Source organism: Apostichopus japonicus, chromosome 15 (genome assembly GCF_037975245.1).
Source record: "Apostichopus japonicus isolate 1M-3 chromosome 15, ASM3797524v1, whole genome shotgun sequence".
NCBI lineage: Eukaryota > Metazoa > Echinodermata > Holothuroidea > Aspidochirotida > Stichopodidae > Apostichopus > Apostichopus japonicus.
In genome coordinates, this window is record NC_092575.1 from 28229264 (window position 1) to 28256471 (window position 27208).

The window sequence follows — 27208 nt, forward strand, 5'->3', positions numbered from 1 at the left end:
TAGTTCGGGGGTTTATGCATTGGGCAATATCGACCGCTACCCAGTGGAGTTCTTCTGGAGACAAACACATTATCCTATAACTGAACATACGGAGAAGTGAACTATTTGCATCGCGACATTATTCGGCCTGGTCACTGTAGAAATTACGGGTAAGCATCAAATAGAGGGCGAACTTTACATTTAAAACCTCTTGGGTTTGTACCGCATTGACTAAAATTCAAATGTTGTGTCATGCAACAACAAATGTTTGTTTTGAACATGATTACCAAAAACAAACTTTACTTTCATTTTAGGAGAGAAATAAGTGCACCGTATTAATGGTTTGGTAATTGATTACATGGCCTAAGTGTCGTAAATAGTTGTATTCACAGGAATCGGTTCGCTGGATTGGAATCAATTAGGTAGACAGCAGTGTCAGTAGGGCGTCCTTGGGGTGGGTGGGGTGGGGTGGCTTATACCCTGCAGGGTGTCCAATTATCCATGAATATTACCTATACTAAAGTCAGTGAGTGTAAAGTACTTGTCTAAGACCAATGCACATCAAACTTGCTAGGTCTATGCCTGTGCTGTAGTGTCTCCGTTACTTATTACGTCATAGGATCAAAGGTCAGAGTTCATATAGTAAAGTATCTTATCGTGTAACATCAAAGGAGGTCAATGAGTTCAAAATCGGCAAGCATATACCTAGGAATGGGTCGTATTCGTTCCTCAGTAAGTGAGTGAGTGAACGGTCAAATGTCATACAACTAAAATTTGGATGTGAGCTGCAATTTAATTAATCGACTGCTTAACATTGTTTAAAGTGAGATAAATAACAAGTACATACTGTGTAACTGTTCTTGTCGGCTATAGAGAGGAGGGGGTCCTATATTAAGAATGATGTTTCTTTAGAGTTAAGAAATGTCCGGATTTAACTACGAACAAATAATTTACAAGACTGAATATGATTAAACACGTTTAGGATTTTTATTTAGAATATAGGAAAGTGCATGTTTTATTTCCACTAAATATTCTTGACAAAACATTGAAGTGAAGCAGAAGTTGGAAACTGCAGATATGCCTACTTAAGTTTCTGTCACAACTCTTCCAAACCCAAACAATCCACAATGACATAGATGAAAAGAAGAATTCGGAATATCATATAATTCTATGTAACTTCGACTCATTTTCGCATTGTATGGCCTATCGTATGCATAGCCTACCATTCATCGTATAATACTACCATATATTGTAAGACAACAGTACCCTTTAAAACTGCTATGCACCGTATAATCCATACACCGTGATATAAGACACAACACCGTGTAATATATTGCCATACATGATGAGACTATACCATACACTGTACTACTAAAATACTACAATACACGGTAATGGTATTAACACCGCGTTTTACTACCACACAACAATTTTGGAAGAGCCTCTTCGTTATGTAATATTTAAACAAGAAAATATAACAGATGTTTTCAACTTTGCAATAAACTTTCAGCACGATTTGCTCACGATAATGAAATTAAAACTATCCGTAAAATAAGAAAAGGCCAAATGTGACAGCTATCCAGGAAAAAATGTCAAATTTGTAAAAACAAACAAATTTGACTGCTTATTGTAAATATCAAACGAAAAAGAAGATGAATTTATTATCACACAAACAAAATTTGTGACAATATTAAAATACAAGTGTTTTAACGAGAGTAGGGTAGAATCGCAGACCAGTCCTAGGGTTCAATAGGGGGCTGCACGAAAAATGTTTGACATAGAATACTGTATTTCAAATATAATTAAGGAAAAATAAAGGCTGAAGAAAAGTTACCTGGCAACACCACTGAACCGGGTCTGACCTGGTTCGCGACGCTCTTGTGCAATAACCATCAGCTGATCCCTACAATATACTACGCTCCTATTGGTGATGTGTGCAGACTAAAATTGTTATCATTAAAGTCACCACTTCCCCACAATGCCGAACCCTATAAACTAGTACCAGTTACTTAGAGTTGGATACAGTCTTGAATGCTGGAATTGGGGATGGTGCGGTCTCACTGAAGGCGGTGGTGGGAATGCCGGCCCAGTAGCATGACTGAAGGTTGGGCTTCGCTCTTCATCAATGCGATTCAAGTATGCGACCGGTCGTCCGGGTAGGGTCATAGGTCGAGGACGGTCTCGACTAGCCAAGTACCTCGGTCTGTGAGGGTGGTGCACACCAGGTTGTAGACCGTAGCTTTGTATCGGTATCTGCTGGCCTAGGGAAGGATAAAGTGGGGCAGTTGGTCTCGCTCTCGTCTCCACTCGGATACCTGCACGAATGGCGTCTGACTGGTGTCTTGTTTGAGGGACTGGTACCGTGGGTGGAGGTCGATTGGGTGGGTGCACTGGTGAACTAGAGGGATATCTTCCGCCACTTAGAAGAAGATTAGAACTGGTCTCTGACGGAGTGCCGATGACCGAGGCAGTACCCGAAGATGGGTTTGAATAGACACTCACGAATCTTGTCTCTTTACCATCCATATGGATCGCTTTAGAAGCAGAAGACCGAACCTCTTGTCGAAGTCTGGAATACAAGGAATGAAGAACGATTTATAGTTAGTTTGTGTATCAAAGAATATTGAAGGGGAGTGAGGTGACAGAAGGGCTAAGGGACTGAAAACTTGTTCTCAATGAATGCGAAGCATTGCAGTTCATTAAATATTCTATACCACTTGACTCCGCCCATCCACCAAGACTAGTACCTCCCCCCCCCCTCCCCTACTTCCGTTTCTCCCCTACCCACCAACGAGAAATTAAAAAAAACAATGGATCAACAACAAAATCAAATTAAGACTCAACCACACAAGATAGAAAATGTTACATTAAATCTAGCCATGCATGGACCTCAAGGTTAGGAATATAATTGGCAGGTGAATACAAAGTTGACATATAATATAATCAGGGATTTTTATACATTACAACTCCCTGATATAATATATGATATTTATATCACATATACAGGCGTTGATATGATTGAGTCTTTCATACGCTATAATCAAATATAGTAAACTACTATGACATTTTGCATGGAGCTTCTTTGATCTTGTACTTTCCTTGAGGGAAAATATATATCACTGCAAGATGCATATGATAGATCCCCCAACCACCGGATGATGCTTTGAAGGAGATTAAATTCGCAATTGCGCCATCATTTTACAGTAATCTACCATTGACCACGTTATGGACGAGTTGTCAATTGTTCTCATAGATAGATAATCCCCTTTATTCATTGGCGCTCAGTTTGTTAACTTGGTTGCCTTATCCTCGTTTGGTTACGCCAATATACTAAATACATTCCACCTTCCGGTCTCCTCCTGTTCATATATAGTAGGCCATATAACCGCTTTATAGGGACATCTCGTCTTTCTCTATAGTATAATACTGCCACTATAACAAATCGTTATTTTTAGTACACAAACATTTCGAATACTTACGGCTTCTTTTTGGATACGCCAACTGGTCCATAGTTTAAACGAAATATTACCAAAGCAAGTGAGACCAAAATGGCGGCCACAAGTCCTGATGCAATAGCTCCGAAAATACCGATAAGAATCTTAGCCACTACGTCACCTTCAACTTGAACTACCAAAACCAAACAAAAATAAACATAAAGAAGAATGAGATGTGATAATCATTTGAGCTGTAAGAATACTGTCTAAACGAGGGAGAAGTAGTCTAAACTGAGTACGATAGAGAGAGAAGAAGGGGAGGGGATTGCATTTGGTACTATAGGAACGGACCTTGGATAATTTAATTCAAAGTAAACTACTCTGTTAGGAGTATATTTAAAAATCGACCATTGATGGCGAAATGGCGAGGGAGCAGCCACATCACTCTTTAGTCAGCTCAGCATGAATGTTATAAATCCTGTACAATGTCAGACATTATAATCTGCTTTACCTATCTATAAATAACACCCAACCATGATTTGACTGTACTTTATTATAATTCGTGGTGCTGCCCCTGCAGGTTTCATCGTCTATGCCCTCACACCCCCTTGTCCCCAGCCCCACATTCCCTATCCGCCAATCTGCTTATGTATCTACTTCAACTGATATAACTTACCGCCATCTTGGGCTTCGCATGTTGTTATGATACACGTTAAATAAAGAAAACTCCACAGCGAGCAAGAACATGTCCAACGCAGATTCCGTAATTTCATCGTAATTTCAGCTCATAATCCTGGATTTGATTGATCTAAATTCATCAAGATACCTTCAATGAAAAGTTGTCAACTGTTATGTTTTCACTTTACGAATCACCGAGGTTTACGATATGCCACAGTTAAGCATTCACGAAGAAAGGCAGATACTGTTATAACTGTGTCGAAGAGAGGGAGATAGACACTACCAGAATGGAAAGGGAATGATTTAACTTCACAAAAACTTATTTGCTCTTCCTCTCACTCCTTAAAAAATTAGTCTGTCCGACAGTTTGACCATATATCCTCTCAAAATAAGTTCGAGTCCCGGTCCAAATTGATAAACTGTAATAAATTGATATCAGAGAGCTGGAGACCCGTGTGACGGAGATGAACTTAAAAACTCCAGGAGAAGAGGATAAGAAGGGTGCAGCTTCTGAATACGTCACATTAGACAAGTATTGACATCTCAAATAGCTTAAATAGCGGACAAATATTGGCGCGACTTATAGAAAATGAGGACTTTGAATAAGCCAAGGAGTTTTAACAATAGGGTTGGATGTGTGTTTTAGCTCCGGCATGGAGGAGTCTGTTTTGCATCTGATATCTCGAAGAAAAGACTTTCTCCTTCAAACGTTCATTGGGCAAAGTCTATTTATTTATAGGCTTAATAGTAAACAGTGTAACGGTATATGCATAATCCAATGCAGAGAGGTCCATGTAGGGGGAAACGTGATATCGCCTATACTAGTACAGTATAGAAGCAATGGGAAGGTATATAATCCACTACTGAAGAGAAATCACATACTGTAGCATTATTGGAATAAGAAACTCAATCGCTATGCTATCCATTGTCAAAATGCAGTCCCAAAGCACAGCCTCAATCTCTGCCCTTAGATCAGAACCAGGTAAGGCAAGAGGGGCGGGTAAGGGGGGGGGGTTCCCGGGGTCCAGGGTCAATTAGGAAGCCCGAGGAATTATGGGATACCGTCTACATCATAGTTTATGTTCATTTTCACAGTTTTATAATATACTTTAAAAGGGAAATTGAATATTTCAGGAAAGGCCCTGTTACATAGTTTCTATGGGGATCGACCTCCTGTCGACGCCACTGATCAGGCCTACCGTCACGTGTTACTGACGATGCTATGTCACGTGACTTAACTGAGGCATTAATAGCAGAGCCACACTGACACAAGAGAATAGGCAAACGATTAATAATATTGGGCAGGGTATTCCCTTTTTTTCTTAAATTTACGAAAATGAGAGCAAAAAAGAAAAGAAAAAAAGTGACTTTCAGTTTAGTAATCTTTGAGTACTCTTAGTACTCTTTGAGAGCTGATGTCTATGAAACATATTATATGTGACGTACGAATGTTAGTCAAGTTCAGTTCAGTTAATATATTTCGCATATACATAGACATACAAAAACAGTGCAGTAATAGTATATACAGGATACTACAAAAAACATAAAATGTTTATCAAAGCTAGTAACCCTAAAGAAAAAGAAAGAAAATAACAGAACAAAGTAAGAAAGAAAAACAAAATGAACAAAACAAAATAGACAATAATATCAATCACGGTACTTGGAAGTTAGATAACTCTTTAGTTGATACCTAAATGAAGCACATGATTTCGAATGTCTAATACCAGTTTGGAGATTATTCCATATTTTATAACAGTAATTGTTTAGCAGAAACTTCCCATGTTTAGAGCGGTGTCTATAGTGACAGAGAATAGTAGGCTACATTTGTTCTCGTGACGTTTGGGACATCTGACTCAAATCTTGGGTGTACAATATTTCAAAAGACACGAGGCAGTGCATTGTTAACGCATTTGTAAGAATACAGTATATGTGTCATAGGATTTACAGTGGATAGGACCGTACCCAGGAGATAAATTTACAGTGACGCCTTGTATTATGATGTGCAGTACTATATGCTGTCATTATAAGAGTTTATTAGTTTCTCTATCTAGCTTGTTTATTTCATTCCACTGTACTTGAAATGGGTTAAAATGGGTTAAATCGCTTGCCATAGAAGGCGCCATATAGCGTGTATAAGTTATTTGGTATAACCAAAATAAGGATTTATCTATGAAATTTCCATGTTTGGCAGGAAACTGAATGCGCCATAGCCTATATGATAAGGGCTTCATGAATCACACTAAGTATATAGAACACGTTATCCTTTGCCTATACGTGTTTTAAGGTTTCATGCAAATTCAGGTTAAGAGATAGTCACACACAACCAGTATCCAATATAACGGATCAAAAGAAGGTTGCGAAATATTTTCAGTGGGTCGCGTTTTATTCACCCAGACGTAGGAAAATTTATCTACAGTTTTCGTAGATTTCCGAGAGAAATCGATTCAGTCAGTTTTATAACATCAAGTCCATATCACAAGCTAGCTTTCATTCATTAAATTCTGAGATCCGATTCTGCATTATGATCGTGTGTATAGTTTGTTGACGTTAGGAGAGCTTAGGAGTTTATAGCTGAATAAGAACCACTCCACACACCGAGACTTTAATTTTCCTTTACTCGGTTCACTTTAGGCATTATTCAGTCACGTTTGGTAACATATAACAGGTGCTTCGATCCCGGTGTCTCTGTTTGACACTTCTGATGAGAGATTACAATTGGGGGATTAATATCGATGCTATGCTACATCTGTTTCAGAATTAGGAAAGTGGAGAGGTGGCTGGCGGGGGGGGGGGGGGGAGGTGGTATGCTACCTCTTACCTTCATCCTGCGGGGATATCAGCATAGGGGGGGGGTGGGGGTAGGCAGGGAATTGATTGGTTAAATGGAATATATGTGGTGGGTCGGGGTTGGGGTTTGGGAGAAGTTCATGAATGTTGATTTAGTCACCTTCAATGAGGAATAGTTTTACTTGGCAACATTTTTAAATCAAGGCTTTGCTCCAGAAGGGACCTTTGTATTTATAATGCTCAGAGCTGCAGAAGCTAAACGCCTTGACGTTTATATAGATATTTCGTTCTACTTCTAATAATTTCCTTTTACATGATAATTGATTTATATCATATATATTATATCCCTCTTAATGTTTACCAAAGAAGTCAAATTTGAATTTATGTCAGGAAAGTGTTTATTATTTAAAAAAGAAAAGACAACCTCCTAATTGACCACCTTAGACAAGGAAAAGATGATTAGTGTTTGTTTATGTAATAGTTTGTATACAGTTTGACTCTCACGGTTTTCCTTGCTTTAGATCAAAGATGGTCGACAGGAAGGAAATCCCCGTAAATGGTAGTTAAACTTTGTTTACTCCAAACTTGCACGAAATGTTTTTGTTTAAAGGTAACGAGTCACAAATTTTTGAGGGACTATTATATGGGTAATGGCATACGATCTCTGACATCCTGTTGCCCCCGTTAACCGGCCACTTTAGCCCCTCTTCTGAAGATGATTGCCTTTGAACGGAAGACACTGTTCAAGATGTCTTCACGTGGGCGGTTTATGTTCTTTAAGTCACGTGATGTATTAATAGTCCACAGGAGGGTACTTTTCATTATAAAACATAGATGTCCTGGTCTTCTTTGTGACGTCAATGCTTGCGTAGAGAGATTCTCTAAAATCACGCCCTCCTTCCCCTTCTTCGTTCATGTCACGTGATTTCTCTCTAAGCGCTTCTGTTCGTTGAAGCTGATCTAGTCGGACCAACCTGGAATGTTTACCGTCAGTGTGAAGGGCCATAGAAATGGAAGGGGCGGAGTTTCTGTAACTAGGGCTGAAGAAATAAAAATTAAAATAAAAATTAAAAAACTGTCATAGTATCACGATTAAGCTCATAACAATCCAATTTATTGCAGTCAAATTCAGCAACATCTTGTAGGTCTAGATTTCATTAGCGAAATATTTCGATATCGTGAAATACCAGTTAATAAGGTTCATTCAAATACTATATGTCCATATAGTTGGTGAGAGTAGCCCAGTGGGTGAGAGCAGCCCAGTGGGTGAGATCAGCCCAGTTGGTGAGAGCAGTCCAGTGGGATGAGAGCACACCAGTAGGTGAGAGCAACCTAGTGGGGGAGAGAGCAGCCCAGTAAGACGAGAGCATCCCAGTGGGTGAGAGCATCCCAGTGGGTGAGAGCATCCCAGTGGGTGAGAGCATCCCAGTGGGTGAGAGCAGCCCAGTAAGGTGAGAGCAGCCCAGTGGGTGAAAGCAGCCCAGTAAGGTGAGAGCAGCCCGATGGGGTGAAAGCAGCCCACTTGGTGAGAGCAGTCCAGTGGGGTGAGAGCAGCCCAGTGGGGTGAGAGCAGCCCAGTGGGTGAGAGCAGCCCAGTAAGGTGAGAGCAGCCCATTGGGTGAGAGCAGCCCAGTAAGGGGAGAGCAGCCCAGTGGGTGAGAGCAGCCCACTTGGTGAGAGCAGTCCAGTGGGGTGAGAGCAGCCCAGTGGGTGGGAGCAGCCCAATGGGTGAGAGCAGCACGGTGGGTGAGAGCAGCCCAGTGGGATGAGAGCAGGGGGTAGCCAAGAGCAAAGGGTCTGCTAAATTGAGAAGAGATATCCAGTTACATGATTTTAGCATGAGCAACATAGGAACATAACTTCGCTTTCATTTGTAATTCATTAATAACCCCCTCTCCTTTCCATCGGCAGTTTTGTCCATAACCTTACATGTCCAAATAGTACCCTTATAAGATCTCGATTAAGGGCGCATGCGCCAAACTTATATGACAAATAATAAAGAGTTTATGTTTAATTTTTATAATTCAATAATTCTACTCCATATCGAAACAGTAACTGGTAAAAAACTCAATTGCTTGTCACTTAATTTCAGAGGCTTAAATTGTACTTTAATCAATCAACTTGAAAAAGGGTAGTAATTTTAAATTTTAGACGTTTAAACCGCCTATTTATTCGGCCCAAATCTCCTCTAAAATAATAAATAACTCTGAATATAGCCTACCAAGACGGTCGCACGCAACACAAACGGTCACAAACACATACTGCACTGTATGGAGGCCTATACGTACTATATATACATACATAATTCAGTTTTCGATTTCGACGCTTATCGCATTCAACACAAGCTGGATGCAGCATATGTCCATGAATGTTTGAATGTGTAAAACTGTAGTTAGCGGTATAGGCTCCAAGGATTGTAACGACTAAACAAGCGATGACGCAACGCATAGTAGTAAGTCTTACTTACCTGTCACATGGATCTTTCTCTTTCGTTAAAAATCGAATCAATTGTAGAGAAAAACCAGTGATGACGGAAAAAATGAACCCAACCACACAACAGGTGAAGAGACCGACTGATACTCTAGCGATGACGTTTTCCGCCCAGTCTGTTCATTAAAACAATATGTATTGATATTAAGTTATAACTGTAGTAATAATCGTATTTCTCTCATGCGCTGACAGCTTCCCTAAACAAAAACAAAAAGGTATACTACTACTACGTACCAAGAAAGTAGTCTTTCAGTTAATTAGATTATACGGTTGTAAGTATAATAAAGTGAAGACTTTGGCAAGTTAAATGACAGGTAATTACTTCTGTAATAGCTTTCTTTATTCATTATTATCATAACTCATGGTTAAAGAGAGGTAACCCCTATAAGACTACTATCCTCCTTCGCCCCTCCCCCCAACCTGTTAACGTTACGTTGGCTCATGTTGATATTACATTCATTATATATAAATATATATATATTGCCATTTATATATATATATATTTATATATATATATATATATATATATATATATATATATATATATTATATATATATATATATATATATATATATATATATATATATATATATATATATATATATATATATATATATATATATATATATATATATATATATATATATATATATATATATATATATATATATATATATATATATATATATATATATATATATATATATATATATATATATATATATATATATATATATATATATATATATATATATATATATATATATATATATATATATATATATATATATATATATATATATATATATATATATATATATATATATATATATATATATATATATATATATATATATATATATATATATATATATATATATATATATATATATATATATATATATATATATATATATATATATATATATATATATATATATATATATATATATATATATATATATATATATATATATATATATATATATATATATATATATATATATATAGTTGGTTAGCATGATGTTTGATCTCTAGAGTAAGGCAATATATGTCACCAAAGCAGAACTAGTATTGTTCGGTACAGGTGATAAACGACTACAGTGGAAATACCAACTTTCCTTACCGGTTTCGAACCTCTAGAAATACAATCAGCGTCCATGGCCTAGTTTGTTAGGGTGTCTGCGTATAAAGCGGAAGGCCCGGGTTCGGGTCCCGGTGGAGGCTGGCAGTTTTTTCACTGTTCTGGATTTTCCAACTCATTACGTTCTCAATTATATATATTCATTTGCCTTTGTCGTTTACCTCCATTTCATTAACAAAAAGTATATAAATAAATATATATATATATATATATATATATATATATATATATATATATATATATATATATATATATATATATATATATATATATATATATATATGTATGTTATTACTATAACCCATTCTCAGTCAGAAACAAAATCATACTTACCGGTTGCTGTACAAAGTTGAAATGTTCTAGAAAATACTAGAAGGAAAACAAAACCGTCTATGATATCCATAGCGCCTAGATTTCCACTGTCACATGACAACGGCTTCACCTGAGGTTGCAGAGTTGTGCTTTAGCATAAAAAATATCCGCGGATATAATGAAAACTCTACATCAGCCTACATGTGCGATATATGTGGTTGGAGAAAGTCAACAGTTTGTTACAAGCAAGACATAATCGGAACATATAGTTAATACATAAATTACCGTACTATGACGATGATGTCTTGTGATACAATAATGATCATCTGAACAGAGTAACGGTTCTTCTCTAAACAGACTATTGGTTCGGCCTTGCGACTTTCAGAGTGTCTCTTTGCTATGTAATTAATTCTAGAGGGATCACGTTACTTGCTTAATCGTCATGTTTACTAAGTCAAACACTGCAGTCTTTTACAACGATGCGTACATCGCTTCAGCCTTAAAGCGGCTATATGTGCAGTCAAACATCACTTACAAATATGATATGCATGAACAAGGGCGGCGGAAGCACTTTTAATTTGGAAGGGCACCGACGTCGAAGGGCACTTTGCAGAAATTCGATTGCCTGATATTTTTTCTACCCTTTATAACTCTTATTATATTATCTTATTTGAGTATACACATCACTTCATCAACGCCCCCCCCCCCCCCTTAAGGAAAAAATGCATACTAGTGTGCCGTTACAACGACGATTTGTTTGCCAAAAAGGACTGTCAAATTCCAATTTACTTTCCCGCTGGGCTCACTTTCTTGGTCCTCTGACGCCCGCTACAAAAAAAGTGCCCCCTGGATAGCGGAAGAAGGGTGGGAGAGGGTGTCCGTTACAATGCCGTTATAACGACGATTTTTTTGCCAAAAAGGCCTATCAAAGTCGCATTTACAGTTTCCCCGCTAGGCTTACTTTCTGGGTCCTCTGACGTCCGCTGCGAAAAAGCGTCCTCCGGGATAGCGGAAAAGTGGTGTTATAGGGTGTTACCCTTTACTCGAAAACCCCACATGGTATGCCGTAACAACGACGATTAATTTGCCAAAAAGGCCTGTCAAATTAGCATTTAGTTTCCCTGCTGGACCTACTTTCTGGGCCCTCTAACGCCCGCTACAAAAAAGTGCCCCCCCCCGGGCAGCGGACGGGAACCAGGGAATGTCTGGTACATCCCCACCCCAAAAGCATCCGTAATCGACCTCCCTCCTGACGAGATTCCCAACAATATTGCGCTACCTGTGACTGAAAAAATGGTCGCAGCAAGCAGCGTCGAGCCCCACGTGGAAGTGTGAAGACGTTTATTCTCGACTGGCTTCAAAGAACCCAGTGACAGGATAATGGTAAAATATGGCCTTTTCACTTCACCGTAGTAATTTTCTGCTTTTGGTTTCTGCCATTGTGTGCTCTTATTGTCCGCTACTATTGTCTGCGCTTAATGTCCGATAGCTTCTACTGAGTTCACTATACAAGTTGATGTTTGATTGGCGTAACCATTTAGGTACTTATACAAAATGCTAATTGTTAAAGTAGGAATCTGCCGAATTGCTGAGAGTTTATTGTTTATTTCTTGTTAAGAGCTTAACAATTTTTTTCCATTTGAAATAGCTTTGAGCTTGACTCACAGAAATTCATTAATAGTTCTAAATTAGGATTATATCTCTTACTGAAATATCGCTGACCTATTAAGGTGATCAAGAGTACAATTTTTATGTAGAAAAAAGGCACATTTTTAACCTGAGGAAAAGTGTGGGGGGGGGGGGACACGTGCCCCTGTGCCCCCCGGTTCCGCCGCCCTTGTGCATGAGAACAAACATTTTTATAGTTTCTTGCTCCTACAGTCAGCTTCAAGCTTTAAAACATAGATGAGCTAACATTAATTGATCGAAACTTAAAAAATGTTACACTTCACTCAGACGTTTCATTGCATTCTCGAATGTGAAAAATAGAGATTACATTCGGTAGCTTAAACTTTATCAATTGCTGGAGGTTCCAATGTTTATAAATTGCCCTCGGTTGACAAGTTAGCAGAAGTTTGTTAAGAAAACAACCAAGCGCACAGCCTATTGCCACGCTAGTAAATATATCGGCTCAGTGACGTGTTTTTTAGTTATGTATATAACATACCAAAATGCGACGTATGAACTCTACTGGGAACTAACGTGAAATGCAAACAATAGAATCCCTGTGACTAACGATTCAATAATATTCTTTATTAACGTCGAACAATCGCAAAACTACTGAACCTGAACATTAGCCTTGAATCGATATTCTCCACATCCTTTATATAGCCTAACAGTAAAATAGTAACAGTAAGCAGTAATGTAGGCTTCGATATTATGCGTATTATATGTATATTAAGTATATGGGTTGCTTCAAGACAAGAACACTATTTGTCGCAATAGGTTTATAACACGCATTAAGGACGGGAAGGATTCTTTCTTAGGAATATCGTATTTTCCAACAGGGATGAGAACATCATCGCACCAACAGTAAAGAAGCAATTTATTATTTTTATTGACAACATATCTATTGTTTGGTATTGGTTACCAAGGGCTGCTAGTGACGATATTTGTAAGCCAGGAGAGAGAGAGAGTCAGGATATGGGTCTACCAAAGCGAGCATCCGTGTTCGCCCACATGACTAGCTCCTACCAATTGCTTAGTGATTTCCCTGCAGTTGATCTCTCATCGATATGTTCACACCAGGTTAGACACGGGAATTTGCAAGCCTCCCTGGACTCCCCAGTCACCCTCCAGCTGTCGACGAGCTCTTATCAAGCAGGAAGCAATAACGTGGTTAGAGGTAAGTCGAAATCACGTCTAAATTATTTGAAAATAGAATTTAACATTTCCAAGTGTTAAGATATGATTCACATAGTTTATGATAGATTCACCGTCAGCATTTTAAACATCAAGACTAACTAGCACTGTGACGTATAAATTATAACCCCATTTCAACATTCATGTTATATAAACAATGGCCGAGTAATCGGACCAGTTTGCAGCGTTTACGTATCATTCAACATTCATGTTATAAACAATGGTCGAGAAATCGGACCAGTTTGCAGCGTTATCGTAACATTCAACGTTTTTGTAGTGAAACGAGTGGCCTTTTGTATTAGTAAATTTTTCATGGTTGTCTAATACAGCAAAACAAAACATATTGATTTGTATTTACTTCGATTTATCAGACAATAATATCGCTTTTGTTACGTACAACACAGAAGCACAACATTCATTTCCGATTTTTCGTTTCCGAACCTGATACTTAACTCCGTACCAGTAAGATGGTTACTATTTTGAAAGAGTCGACGTAGTATATTTATTCAGTTTGGAGTGAAAACTATGACAAATAAAATTCACATGTTTATATTACATTTCCAGAGTTCATTAATCAAGTACCCCGAGTTCAACAAGTATAAATTCAATTTCGCTTCCATTCATTCTCCAAGAAGCGTCACGTGATATATTCATAATAGCTTAAGGTATATACAGTGATCTCGGCAAATATATTCATTATTTGACACTGACTTGCAGCAATGCCAAAATACGATCAAAATTAATTAGAAGTGTGTCAATTAGTTAATGCAATGTATCCCCTATTTCTGTAATGGAAAAGTGCCCTTTTGTTATTTAAAACATGAAATTTTTTTTTATTGTTGTTGAGATTTAAAATGAATTGCGTTGAGAAAGTGCCTTTTTTGTTGAAAAAAAACTAAAAACAAAATAATAACTACAAAGTGTTGTTACTTTGAAAGGCTTTTTAATACTAGAATTTGTGGTACACCAGTCACAGAACATACATTTCCTGGAATGTATTGAATTGAATTTGCTGTTGACTTCCTCAAAATCACATGTCCCACTGCCCTTCGAAGTATATATTCCCATACAGCACGTGAACCCTTTGCCCACGCCTCTTATGACCCTTTCATATTGATAATTGTAATTTTTGAATTGCTACATGAGTGGTATGTCTCCTCTACGGTACCTCTCCTTTTCATGTGGGGAATAAATTCAATGTACGGCTTAAATGGCTTTCAGATGCGTGATATTTATTGAGGGTGCCAACCTTAAAGTTATACAATTACGCTTTACGACAAATGCATTCCGTAAACACAATGTCTGTATAAGACATTGCTTTTCTATTTTTCTCAGCAAGGAGACACTTTAACCTACATAATTTAAACCTACACTACTATAACATACATTACTATAACCAATGTTAATTTAACCTACACTACTATAACATACATTACTCTAACCTAAATTACATTAACCTACACTTCTATAACATACATTACTCTAACCTAAATTACATTAACCTACACAACTATAACATACACTACTCTAACCTATATTACTTTAACCTACACTACTATATAACATATAGGCTATTACTACAAACTATATTACTTTAACCTACACTACTATAACTTACATTACTCTAACCTATTACTTTAACCTACAATACTTTAACATGCTACAGCAAAAGGGCTCAATTTTAAATATGAAATGGCATTGGTATATTACGATAATGAAAATGGTTATTTTTGTAATGTAGAAAGGGCTACCGATCTTATTGATTAAAAGGGACACGTTTGACTTTTTTTACACAAAGTAGAGGGATAAAAGCCTCCCGCCCCCTCACTCCCTGAAAAAGATAAACACACGTACACAGGTAAACATTTGTAAAGAACTCTATAAAGAAGACTCATGGTTGCCATAGGAATATTATTTAGTAAGCAAACAGTACATGAAGCTCAATCATGAGCTGCGTTGCATTTGATTCATTATTATTATTATTATTATTTTATTCAAACATTATACGGCTTTTAGAAAAGGCAAAGCAAGAAGGTGTGAATTGTATTATAACTGGCTGTACACAGTCAAAGCCAATGAAACCCAACTTGAATATGATAGAAGTAATCAATATATCGAATTTGTTTCGCCGGTCACCATGGTGACCACATTTATTTTCATCTCAAGTAAAGAACCTGCAAAATCTTTATGTCGATGTAGTTGTCCTTAGATTCAGGGGTAGTTACTCTCGATAAGTTGGATTTTTCGTGTCATGGCCTCTTTAATTTCTAATTAGTCCTTGAGGTTTTCAAGGTGATGAGGATAGTTTTGAACATAGATTTTCTCATAGATTCAGGGGTAGTTACTCTCGATAAGTTGGATTTTTCGTGTCATGGCCTCTTTAATTTCTAATTAGTCCTTGAGGTTTTCAAGGTGATGAGGATAGTTTTGAACATAGATTTTCTCATAGATTCAGGGGTAGTTACTCTCGATAAGTTGGATTTTTCGTGTCATGGCCTCTTTAATTTCTAATTAGTCCTTGAGGTTTTCAAGGTGATGAGGATAGTTTTGAACATAGATTTTCTCATAGATTCAGGGGTAGTTACTCTCGATAAGTTGGATTTTTCGTGTCATGGCCTCTTTAATTTCTAATTAGTCCTTGAGGTTTTCAAGGTGATGAGGATAGTTTTGAACATAGATTTTCTCATAGATTCAGGGGTAGTTACTCTCGATAAGTTGGATTTTTCGTGTCATGGCCTCTTTAATTTCTAATTAGTCCTTGAGGTTTTCAAGGTGATGAGGATAGTTTTGAACATAGATTTTCTCATAGATTCAGGGGTAGTTACTCTCGATAAGTTGGATTTTTCGTGTCATGGCCTCTTTAAGGTATTTCACCGTAGGTTTGTTATATCAGATATACGACCAACAAGTTAACAGTTATAGGACTACGTTACCAAGGCCATAGGCGTTTCACCGAACAGGAAAGGGAAGAACACGGATATTGGATATTCGTTAAGCAATTTGCAATGGTTTGTATATACAACCAAATCTATTGCGGTTATGAGATAATAAATTTTGACAAATTACAAAGATTTTCGATGAAAACAATTTTTCTGTATAATCCAAAATCATACAAAAACTTTCCATTGAGCTTGAAAAGAGACCGCGTAAGCATGTATACATATTTTGAGAAACAAACCTGTATGTATAAGCACATTACAATATTAGGGAGTAATTCCAATAGAAGTTTCATGTCGCCCCCCCCCCCACACACACACCTATATGTACGCCCAGACACACACACACACGCACGCACGCAACCTTGTTTTCTATTATATTAGCTACAAGCGATGACCTTTCCCTTTATTCTAACCCTTTGTCTGGACAACCGATGACTATTGTTCTTTATTGTTCGAACAACTGATTAAGTGGTATTTCTTTTGTCCCATGTCACCAGTGTGAAGCATAGACATGCCCACCCACACACGCAGACGCACCCACACATATTTATATATAATTAAGGTTGCAGGAGTTGGAAAATACAGAACAGTGAAAAAACTTCAAGCCTCCAACATTCGAGATCCGGCTTTAGGAATCACCGCAAGCGATTTCGAGTTGGATAGTATCATGATTGATCTCTAGAGTACGGCGGTCATAAGGTGACATCCGAGATGTAGAGTTACCATGTTAGCATAACACGGCATCTCGACAAAATTTTGATTTTTGTCGAGATACCGACTTACGCTAACTTGACATCTCGGTAAAATTTGTTCCAAATGTCGAGTTGACATGTTTCACCTAACTCGGTATATCGACAAAAATCAAAATTTTGTCGAGATGCCAAGTTAGGTGTAACATGGTAACTCGACATTTAGACAAATTTTACCGAGATGTCAAGTTAGCGAAAGTCGGTATCTCGACAAAAATCAAAATTTTGTCGAGATGCCGAGTTAGGTGTAACATGTCAACTCGACAATTAGACAAATTTTACCGAGATGTCAAGTTAGCGAAAGTCGGTATCTCGACAAAAATCAAAATTTTGTCGAGATGCCGAGTTAGGTGTAACATGTCAACTCGACAATTAGAGAAATTTTACCGAGATGTCAAGTTAGCGAAAGTCGGTATCTCGACAAAAATCAAAATTTTGTCTAAATGCCGAGTTAGGTGTAACATGTCAATTCGACAATTAGACAAATTATACCGAGATGTCAAGTTAGCGAAAGTCGGTATCTCGACAAAAATCAAAATTTTGTCGAGATGCCGAGTTAGGTGTAACATGTCAACTCGACAATTAGACAAATTATACCGAGATGTCAAGTTAGCGTAAGTCGGTATCTCGACAAAAATCAAAATTTTGTCGAGATGCCGAGTTAGGTGTAACATGGTAACTCGGCATTTAGACAAATTTTACCGAGATGTCAAGTTAGCGAAAGTCGGTATCTCGACAAAATTCATTATTTTGTCGAGATGCCGTGTTATGCTAACATGTCAACTCTACATCTCGGATGTCACCTTATGACCGCCGTACTAGAGTAAGGCAAAATATGTCACCAAAACAGAACTAGTATTGTTCGATACAGGTGACGAACGCCTACAGTGGACATGTCAACCCCGGTGGAGGTTGGAAGTTTTTTCACTGTTCTTGATTTTCCAACTCATTACTAATTCGTATGTCCTAGATAGCTCTATAAACAAAGGATCTATCGTGGACAGGAACAGGATAATTGGAACCAGGGAGTTGTTATGGAACAACTCCCTGATTGGAACCACTGTACTGTACTGCATGTACTGCGCTGTCCTGCCTACCGCTTTATATGCTGGCACACTAACCAACTAGGCCTTGGACACTGATAGTCACTCTGTCCAGTGGTATATATGTATATATATATATATATATATATATATATATATATATATATATATACCTCTGGACTATTTATATACATAGTTGAAATCGTAATGAGTTGGAAAATCAAGAACAGTTGTTAAAACTTCCAGCCTCCACCGGGGTTCGAACCCGGGCCTCCCGCTTTATATGCGGACACCCTAACCACTGGGCTATGGACGCTGATTGTATGTCCAGAGGTTCGAAACCGGTAAGGAAGGTCGTAATTCCACTGTTTGTTACCTGTATCGAACAATACTAGTTCTGTTTTTAGTGACATATTTTGCCTTTCTCTAGAAATCAAACAGGATGCTAACCAACTCGAAATCATTTGTGATTCCTAAAGCCGGATCTCGAAAGAAATACTTTGAACAGACTTTATGTTAATGAAATGAAGGTAAACGACAAAGGCAAATGAATATATATATATATAGTTGGAATCGTAATAAGTTGGAAAATCAAGAACAGTGAAAAAACTTCCAGCCTCCACCGGGGTGCGGAACCGGGACTCCGGCTTTATATGCGGACACACACACACACACACACACACACACACACACACACACACATACATACACACACACACACACACATATATATATATATATATACTCATGATATGTACCTTAGGTCGACAGTTTATGGTAAATTTAGTGTGTAAGTCAATGTAACTGTCGACCTAAGGTAGGATCCATAGTTATATATATATATATATATATATATATATATATATATATATATATATATATATATATATATATAAATAGTAGTGGTCCATACTGATAATATAAAAGATAAACAAGCGAATATTTTTAACAACGACATACTGCTATATTAAGGAGTGGTCACCACTCCATCGTCAGGCAATTGTACTAATGCATATATCAATTGCCTGACGATGGAGTGGTGACCACCCCGAAATATAGCAGTATGTCGTTGTTAAAAATATTCGCTTGTTTATCTTTTATATTATATATATATATATATATATATATATATATATATATATATATATATATATATATATATATATATATATATATATATAGAGTAGGTTGGCGTCTATCTTGGCGCAGAGTGCTCTATGTCCATTGGACAGAGCGTAATATATGTTGATACTAGATGAGACTAGTGGAACACTAGTAGTTATATAGGTAGTTATATATATATATATATATATATATATATATATATATATATATATATAAATATATATATATATATACATACATATATATATATATATACATACATATACATACTTATATAATTATTTATAAGTAATAAATAATCAATGGATATATGCATTTACTTATACAGTGACGTTATCGAGTGCAGTTCCGGGATCTATCATTGCGGTAAAAGGGTTTGTACTACAGGCACAGACGGTATCTGGTGCTGCAATGGATGGTTCTTGGGTGCCTTTACCGGGACAACTAATATACAATGGATGCGGCAATTCTGTGTCCACGGTGATACATGATGGAAATGCAAATCCCTTTACGCTTCCATTAATGTTCGATTTCTCAGTTCCGTCCACAAATTCTGGCAATTTGGAATTCAGGTACAGTTGTGAAAGTATGATTCTTAATGTTACAGCTGTGCTTTGTGTATGCGCAACTGCTCCCGCGGAAAAATCCCTGTTATGTTATAAAAAAAAGAAGCGAGACCATGTGGCTAACAGCATACACTGAGATCCGCGGCATGTGTATTGGTATACGGAATGAGTGTTTCGTGTTCGCGGCATGTGTATCGGTATACGGAATGAGTTTTTCGTGTACGCGGTGTCGGAATCCTTGGATGGTGTTTAAAACTTAAGAAGGCTAGTTACAATAATTAATGAAACTTTTCAAATTATTTACTTCCTGTAGATTCTGATATTATAATTAACCAACAGGCCTATTAAATGCCTTGTTGAAGAAGAATGTTTAAGAGTCTCGGCAACACCTAACGACTATTGAAATATCATCATCATTTTAATGACCATTATTTTGATTTTTTATAAACACATTTGTGGTCAATACTGTTGACCATTGATAGAAAATGTTTCAAAATTGAATGTTAATTGTAAAATATGTCACCAACTTCTTGAGCAAAGCAAGTCTAACCAAATCGAATGATGTAAACTATTTAATTATTTTTTTTGTTATATTTTAGGTTGACAGTTGTGCAGAATTTTGCGACGTTCTGGGAAAATATAATATTTGACCAAGTTTTAGTTCCGCAAGGTAAGCAGGGTTTACCTTTTCTGCATTTCTGCAGCACTGTGCACTGTGTACTGTGAACATTAACTGACCAGGATAATTCCAAGATAACTGGGTACACGTCATAGGCGTAGTAACGATGGGGGGGGGGGGGGCAGGGGAATGCTCCCACTCACTTTGCCTCAATGTTCTACCCAAGGATACAATCAGCGGCATTGATGCCTTCCGTTGGATACGTACATTAGCAAAAAACAGGCTATAATGGACCATGTGTGCGCAATCAAATAATTTATTTTTCATAGAAAGTGTACATATCGTTATAAACGTTGAAAGTTTGAGAGAAAAAGTCGAAAGTTGAAGGAAATTTAACAACATGTTGAGACAAAGAGGGAACATTTCAAAATCCAGGTCGTGCTGGTTTTCATTTCTGCCCGCATCTTTTCAAAGCATCCTAATCAAGTACTGTATCATGGGTGGGAGGATTATTGGCACGTTATTGGAGAATGTCCTAAAAAACAAACGACTCCTGATTTCTGCAGTATCAAAGCGCCGCATAAAAATAATTTCTTAACAACATTCTTTTCACGAAGCCTTATCAATCAATTGTTATATAAATAGATATAATTCTTCGTTATTAACTTGGGGAGGGGGTTGAATGGGGATGTAAACCCCAACACACCTGAATCCGCGCCTGTTTTACCAAAAATAACACTTCTATGTCCACTGCTATGTTCACCAGATGTATAACAAGAAAGTTCTGTGGTGAAAATTGCAAGCAGATGCGGCCTGTTTTGCAGTCTTTACCTCAAACTGGCATAACCAAAAATAGTTCGAGCTATGTAGCTTCAAACGCTTGCCTAACATTCAAAGGTTGCGCCTATACTTAGGCCTACCTATTACTGGACTTCATGTGCAGTGTAGGCAAGGTTATGACGCACTGAAATACTATACTAGGCCTATAGGCTAATAATATAGTAGTATACTGGGGCTACTGTTTGTGTCCTGTATACACAGTACAAGCTCTTCCCTACGTAGCGTATAAGAGCAATAGTAATGTTTATGTTCTCACAGAGGGTTGGTGCACCCTAATTAGCGTATTCAGACTGCTGTGAACAAAGTGAACAGGCATTTATATGGTGCCTACATACGTATAAACTTTTAGAGTAAGAATGTATTTAAAGCCTATAGACTTGTCCTAACTTCTTACAACAATGGCATAGCTCAGCGGCGTGCACAGGATTTCAAAAATAGGGGAGAGGGAGGGTTAATTTATATTTTCCCTTGAATTATTTAGGTACGGCTGGATCTTTTATGAAAGGAATATAATTTTCAATTGCCTACAAATGTGCGGACGGTTTTAAAGTTGCTACTAACCCTTAATATCATGTTAAATAATGCCTGTTTATATTCCAGCTTTGCTTTTAGTTCATAATGAAATGATCTTCAAATATCTTTCCATTTGCTAATTAGATGCTGCATGTAACCTATGCAACGGAGGAACCTGCTTAAGCCTCCCTCCTCCTGGTGTTGGGTTCATATGTTCATGTCCACCATTATTTACAGGACGAAACTGTGAAATACAGCAGGGTAATTGCTTTCCTGTGTATAGCAATATTAATGTTCATTTATATTTATATTTATTTACTAATCACAGCAGGGTAATGGCTTTCATGTGTACATTTATACTAATTGTAATTGCATATACCTCAAGTAGTAAAAGGAACTATTGGTATATTTTCTTGTGTATGGATTTTGTCTGTGAATAACTCTGAAGTGTTATTTAAAAAAAAATGTCAGACATTTGGGCTCAGAGATGCAGCAATAAAAAATGTTGCTCTCCCTCATAATTCTATCTTAACAAAAAAGAAGAAGACAAAGAAAAGTAAGGAGAAATTGTAATGAAAATTTCATCTCACTGTACATTCGGCCATGTTTTCTATGTAATTAATACTAGAAACTTGTCAAGCTTTGTTGACAAAGGGATCCAAGATTGATAATGCAATACCTTATATTTCACTTCTAAATATCTTAAAATATCAAAAAATCAAAATATAAACAAAATATAAAATATACAAAATATCAACAAACTACAAAATATACAAAAATACAAAATATCTTAATTAAAACTCAAGTGTGATCTACAGTACTATTCATTCTCGCCTTTGAAACTTTAACTTCTCTTAAATTTATTCTTGCTCTATAATTGTCTCAGTTTTTATTTGCAATTTTAATTGTAGTTTAAAATGTTTAGATTTGTGGCAGTCTTTTTCTGTATCCATATCTATCTGCCTATCTTTTTGGTGCTTTTTTCTTTAAGCATCGAGTAGTGTAGTATGCCGTTAGAGTCATTATAGTACATCATCCATTCACTAATTGCCAGGGATTTACCTGGGGGGGAGGGGGAGGGGGAGAGGATACGGGTGGGGGATTGACACCAATTATAATGTGATGTCAAAGAATCTTCTTGATCTAAACAATTACATGCAGTCGAAGGGTTTCCTAACAACCATGATTTTTGACAAGGGGAGACTTGACGATGCAGTAAATAAACTTGCAAGATGTAAATGGTTTGGCGATGCGAAAGACTAGCAAATGAGGGGAGAGTGGGCCCATTGGGGATGGCAATGAGCTGATTAGAAGGGAAATGGGTTTATGAGAAAGGGAGGGCCAATTGTCTTAATTCACCTCTTCTCAGAAACCTCTTCATGCAAAGTTGATTCTCCAAATTCATCCTCTTCCTTTAGCGTTTTTGAAATTGCTTTCATACTTGCTTTCTGAGCTAAATTCTTTTCTTGACTGTTAGATGAACATCCTTGTGATGTTATTCAGTGCTTCAATGGAGGTCTCTGTGTTTTCATGGGATACGGCACCTGTCAGTGCCCTCCTGGTTTCTCTGGACTTCAATGCGAGAATGTTGGTATGTGAGCTAAAACTAACTGCTGCGTAATAGTTGAATTTGGTTGGTTTACTTGAACTGACTGGAATCAGGTTTTTCTAAAAGCAACCATTATTTTTTTTATTGTGTGCTTTAAAAACTAGCCTATTGTAAACTTATAACAATTGCTATGGCTTACTTAAGGTGGGTACCACTCATGCAAACAACTCACTGCTCTATTCTTTCTTTTAAAAAGTTTGTTCACTAAACCTATTTGAAATCCAATTACACCAGCCTTTCTGCTGTATGTTTGAGGCAATATATATTGTACAGATTCACACTTAACAAAGTTCTCTGAGTGTATAGTTTCTTTAATACACTATAACTTGTATGTAATGACTCATTGCTTCAGACAAGAATTTTCAGTTTATTTGTTCAGTCAGTTCATTTTTGTTATAACCTAAGGTTACACGTGTATTGTTAGAGGGTGTTGGTGGGTGGCACAAATATTCTTTGGCTAAGAGTGCTTTCATTTTCAAATGCAAAATGATGGCATCTAATTTTTAGCAGGTCATGGCAATTAAAGACAAATGTTCTTGGAATAACTGAAACATGTTATGATATAAATTGCTGATTTCACTGTGGTCAGTTTTAAACCGGTAAATCGAGACGAGTTCTGCTGTGTTTCTTATTTTTCTCAAGTTGTTTTTCTGCAAGGCACTCATATAACTCACCAAAACTAAAAACAGAAATTGTTAAAAGGTTTGCAATATTAACCTTATTTTATTATTCCCTCTATTGGTTTGCAAAAGGAACCAATTATTTGCATTATTCCCAAAATTGATCTGGAAGGTCCACAAAAATATTTTCTCTTGGAAGGGAATTTTACGCAACAATTCCTGATACATTCCGCAATATGCACCATTAATGAAGTTACAAATCTTGACAATAACAAGCTGGATATAGTTAAGTTTTGGTGATTTTCAAAAGGAAAAATGTGATTGATCAAATCTTTCCAAAAAGTAAACATTGGCGTCAATAGTGCGGCACTGCACACAGTGTTTATTGGTTCCAATGGTCGATTATGTGTACTATACACTGTCTGTACTATATATATATATATATGTGCGCTAAATCTCTACCTACGAACATCAAGAAATCCCAACCCCTCCCCCCTTACAACAATTATTTTGTTTTAAACCCTCCCAAAATTTGAAAATCACCCCCCCTCCAAATAAATATGATCAGGGAACCCCCCCCCCCCCTTATCCTTTTACAACATCCTAGCACTAACAATGCCTAGAATATGATTGAGAGAAAGATGAAGGCTGTGAAAGACTGTAAAACTTGCAATCCGATAAAAATTGTCTACAAATTCAGGCGGTGACAGTCCTGAATATCATTGAATGAAATCAGGTGATAATTGGTATAAATATTTCAAAATTACAAGGTATAAGCTCAAACCCTGTCATAATTGCATTATTTGCATGATTTGCATAATTTGCATAATTTGTATGCTGCTCAATTAATGCTTCATATATGCTACGATGTATAATCGATATATAAACAATTTTAAGCTTTTTCTTTAATAGATAATGCAAATCCTTTTTGTGATTCGGTGGAATGCTTCAATGGTGGCACCTGTGTGTTTATTGGATTTGGCTTCTGCCAATGCGTGCAAGGCTTCTCCGGGATTCAGTGCGAGAACAGTATGTCTTCATATGTACATATATATGTATATTCGTCTCTTACTGTAATCTATGGAAAATGGACTATTTTTTATTTGTTTTATAAATTCCTGCTACATCAGTTGGTGGTTGGTTTAATTCATTGATATATAATGATATTTATTACAAGTTAAAGAATGGTCATATTATCATTGCCATTTTGTGTGTATAATTCACTTGCACAATCACATGAAATTCCAAGCCTTCCAGCTTTCTCATGTCACTGTGGCCAAGCTTTGCTTTTAGATGGTATCTGCCAACAGGTGGACATGGCTTAAAATTGAACAGTCTTCTCGTGGGTTGTTCTTCTTTTTCAACATGATGTTAAAAGTTGAACAAAATCTTCTCAACACTATAAACGTTTAATATCTGAGTAATGTGTCACTTGATCAATCAAATGGTTTATCACGTCTGGGCAGGTTGGAAGAGGTCTGATAACATGATGAGGCGGGGGTTAGCAATGCTTGGTCTGCAGTGGTAGATAGTGCCAGTTGTGTGGACTCTAGTGTGACCTTTGACATGGTACAATAAAAATAATGTTACTGAGATAATGGATCTCTGATTTGGCTTAATTTTTGTATTTGTTGATTGATTGAATGAATGATTTCAATTTCACTATATCCCTAAATGGGTAAAATACATGCTCACCATTTGTAGATACATCATTAAAAGTAAAAATATACAAAATAGTAATATAAAATATATACATAAAATCATATATAAAATAGTTATTAACAAATAATATGCAAAGCAAAGTGAAGTCTAAAACCCAAAACGATAGGAAGACAAAATCCTTTAAAAAATAATAGGATGTTTGTCAAGAATGCGTCAAGCAATTTAGTTTATTAATAAAGGGTAGATTTAAAACGACGATGTTTTGGTCAAAACTGATAGTTATGTGGTTATTTCCCATGTAAGAAAATAAACTTGAAAAAATCTCAAAGTTTGTCAAATTTTGTTTCAGGTTTGATCATGGTGTGTTTATTTTTCAAAATTATAGAATGTTAAAATTAATGTTAAAAACAGTGTTTTTAATTTTTGTTAAAAAATTGTTGTTTAAAAATTGATGTTAAAAATGTTAATTACAGAATTATTATGTTATCAAACCTGATGAAGTAATAATGGTTATTCAGACATCTAGTCAATTCAAAGGATGGTTTGAAATAGGGTCACAAGTTCCGGCCTGTTTGGAGCAAAGGGGAGGAGGGCGGGAAGGGGGGGGGGTGGGTGGGTGTATGGATAAAGACCCAGTGATTACTGTACATTAGAAAAGCAGGCTCTTGATTCGCCAGGCATGCAGATGGTCTGGATGCATCGAAGATATTACCATCATCTATGATTGTCTATAATTGAAATTGATATTTACCATGACACACATAAATGAAATATTAGATTTATTAAAAATGTATGATAGTTATGAAAATTTCAACACCCTTTTTCTTTCATTATTGTTCTGCTGTACTTTTAATTAGTACAATTAAAACTTGCAAAATGGATATAAATGTTTTGATCTTTATTCAATTTCTCTATAGACCCGTGTGATCAGATCTCCTGTCTAAACGGTGGCACTTGTGTTGTGGCGGGTGGTGTGGCAATGTGCATGTGTCCGGGCACCTTTTTTGGAGATGATTGCGGCATGATAGGTAACTGTCATGAAATTAATTTAATTTGTCATAAATTATTGCACCCTGCTCTTATTCAAACATACTCTGTATGTATTGATTTTGATTTTGAGTCTCAGAGCAACTGATTGGCTGCTGACATTTCAAATCTTATCATGACCTGGCAGAGGAAAACTAGATTAAAACTTCCTGTCAATCTTTAAGCAGAGTTTTGATGTGTGTATGCTTG

The 27208-nt window shown here is 36.7% G+C and overlaps 3 protein-coding genes and 1 non-coding gene across 4 annotated transcripts in view; 1 reads left to right on the top strand and 3 right to left on the bottom strand.

The window, feature by feature from the left end:
- Positions 1-933: 933 nt before the first annotated feature.
- On the bottom strand, positions 934-4576 carry LOC139981232 (uncharacterized). The gene is made up of 3 exons (XM_071993456.1): positions 4090-4576; positions 3459-3606; positions 934-2548 (listed from the first exon to the last, which is right to left on the bottom strand). Exons 1-3 carry the CDS (start codon positions 4184-4186, stop codon positions 1975-1977), a joined length of 819 nt encoding a protein of 272 aa, XP_071849557.1. The 5' UTR covers positions 4187-4576; the 3' UTR covers positions 934-1974.
- Positions 4577-6961: 2385 nt separating this feature from the next.
- On the bottom strand, positions 6962-11208 carry LOC139981316 (uncharacterized). The gene is made up of 3 exons (XM_071993642.1): positions 10847-11208; positions 9346-9484; positions 6962-7918 (listed from the first exon to the last, which is right to left on the bottom strand). The coding sequence occupies exons 1-3, from the start codon at positions 10914-10916 to the stop codon at positions 7672-7674; spliced, it is 456 nt and encodes a 151-aa protein (XP_071849743.1). The 5' UTR covers positions 10917-11208; the 3' UTR covers positions 6962-7671.
- Positions 11209-13468: 2260 nt separating this feature from the next.
- The window catches only part of LOC139981428 (uncharacterized), a 67166-nt gene continuing 53426 nt past the window's right edge, over positions 13469-27208 (top strand). Inside the window, exons 1-7 of the mRNA XM_071993801.1 lie at positions 13469-13670; positions 19872-20115; positions 20709-20779; positions 22226-22342; positions 23559-23672; positions 25223-25339; positions 26890-27000. Of these exons, the coding sequence (XP_071849902.1) occupies positions 13469-13670; positions 19872-20115; positions 20709-20779; positions 22226-22342; positions 23559-23672; positions 25223-25339; positions 26890-27000 (976 nt within the window). The remainder of the gene's footprint in view (positions 13671-19871; positions 20116-20708; positions 20780-22225; positions 22343-23558; positions 23673-25222; positions 25340-26889; positions 27001-27208) is intronic.
- Positions 18663-18734, bottom strand: Trnay-aua (transfer RNA tyrosine (anticodon AUA)). The gene has a single exon. It is a non-coding gene; the product is annotated as a tRNA-Tyr (tRNA).

What these genes read in the sequence shown, in the direction of transcription:
- LOC139981316 (XM_071993642.1), bottom strand. Translation starts at nt 10,916, where the DNA reads ATGGATATCATAGACGGTTTTGTTTTCCTTCTAGTATTTTCTAGAACA. An exon ending in TCAACTTTGTACAGCAACCG is followed by an intron (nt 9,485 to 10,846) that starts GTAAGTATGATT and finishes TTTAATGAACAG; the next exon opens with ACTGGGCGGAAAACGTCATC. An exon ending in GAGAAAGATCCATGTGACAG is followed by an intron (nt 7,919 to 9,345) that starts GTAAGTAAGACT and finishes TTATTTCTTCAG; the next exon opens with CCCTAGTTACAGAAACTCCG.
- LOC139981232 (XM_071993456.1), bottom strand. Translation starts at nt 4,186, where the DNA reads ATGAAATTACGGAATCTGCGTTGGACATGTTCTTGCTCGCTGTGGAGT. An exon ending in ATGCGAAGCCCAAGATGGCG is followed by an intron (nt 3,607 to 4,089) that starts GTAAGTTATATC and finishes TGGTTTTGGTAG; the next exon opens with TTCAAGTTGAAGGTGACGTA. An exon ending in GGCGTATCCAAAAAGAAGCC is followed by an intron (nt 2,549 to 3,458) that starts GTAAGTATTCGA and finishes CTTGTATTCCAG; the next exon opens with ACTTCGACAAGAGGTTCGGT.